This window comes from Austrofundulus limnaeus, unplaced genomic scaffold (genome assembly GCF_001266775.1).
Source record: "Austrofundulus limnaeus strain Quisiro unplaced genomic scaffold, Austrofundulus_limnaeus-1.0 Scaffold118, whole genome shotgun sequence".
In the NCBI taxonomy this organism is placed as follows: domain Eukaryota; kingdom Metazoa; phylum Chordata; class Actinopteri; order Cyprinodontiformes; family Rivulidae; genus Austrofundulus; species Austrofundulus limnaeus.
In genome coordinates this window covers 1,738,318-1,739,237 of record NW_013952520.1, presented here as the reverse complement: position 1 = coordinate 1,739,237, position 920 = coordinate 1,738,318, and the positions used below count along the sequence as shown (strand labels likewise).

General features: G+C 40.2%; 1 protein-coding gene across 1 annotated transcript in view; it reads right to left on the bottom strand.

Annotated features, from left to right (window-relative positions):
• Positions 1–516, bottom strand: part of LOC106521941 (cytochrome P450 2J6) — a gene marked incomplete at both ends in the record, with an annotated part of 15,768 nt that extends 15,252 nt beyond the window's left edge. Inside the window, 1 exon segment of the mRNA XM_014014718.1 lies at positions 346–516. Within this exon segment, the coding sequence (XP_013870172.1) occupies positions 346–507 (162 nt within the window).
• Positions 517–920: the final 404 nt, after the last annotated feature.

Below are 920 nucleotides of genomic sequence, written 5' to 3'. Positions count from 1 at the left end.
ACCATAGACTTTGCATGTAAACCTGCTGCTCCTGACGCTGAAATCGCGTTCGGTGTGAACGCACCATTAGTGCTGCTGCAGAGAAACTGTTGCCTTCTAACTCAAAATATAAACACTATAGAACATATACAGTATATTTTCTGCTGACTGATAAAAGGTAGATAAAGTTTACCTGTAATTCAGAATAAAAATGAACTCTGTCCTCAGTTTTGTCAACATTTGAATCAAATAAAGGAGTAAGCAGATACAGATAATGGATGGATGAATCACATAAAATTATAAAAACATATTTTACCTTGAAATGATATATTAAAGAACAAAAATTCTTCAATTTGGTATCTTTACCTTTTCAAGGTTCTTCAGGGGGTTCTTTGAGGCCAGGTGAAAGAAGTTCCCCAGTACCGGCAGGATGGGGGGTCCTGGTGGGAAGTTCTTGGGTCTCCGAGCTTTAAGTTGAAAGAGAATGAAGCAGAAACAGAACCACAGCAGAACTATGGAGACCAACATGGTGCTGGACTAGACTCAACTCTGGTCTGTGACGGTTCTGAACTTTGATTCTTTCTTCTCAAAGTCAGTGAGGATATCAAGTAAACAAATGTATGACCAAGAAACAGGAAGTGAAATCCAACAGGGTGAATWTTCAACTACTTTTAAATATCCATGGGGGTGGACCAAGATGGCCGAGTGAGAGCACACATTCGCCAGGAGCTGATAAGTTTAGCTGAGTTAAACCTTCTCTTCAAATAAATCTTCACCACTTTGATGCCCCTATACCATCAAAACAGAAAGAACGAACTAAATGCCTTAAGCCTGAAAGAAGTCGAGCCTCGGAGGAATCTAAAGCCATGGCTCTCAAAGCTAATGCTAAAGTTGGCAATATGCTAATAGACAACCTCCAYGACTCCACATGCTGTGCATCT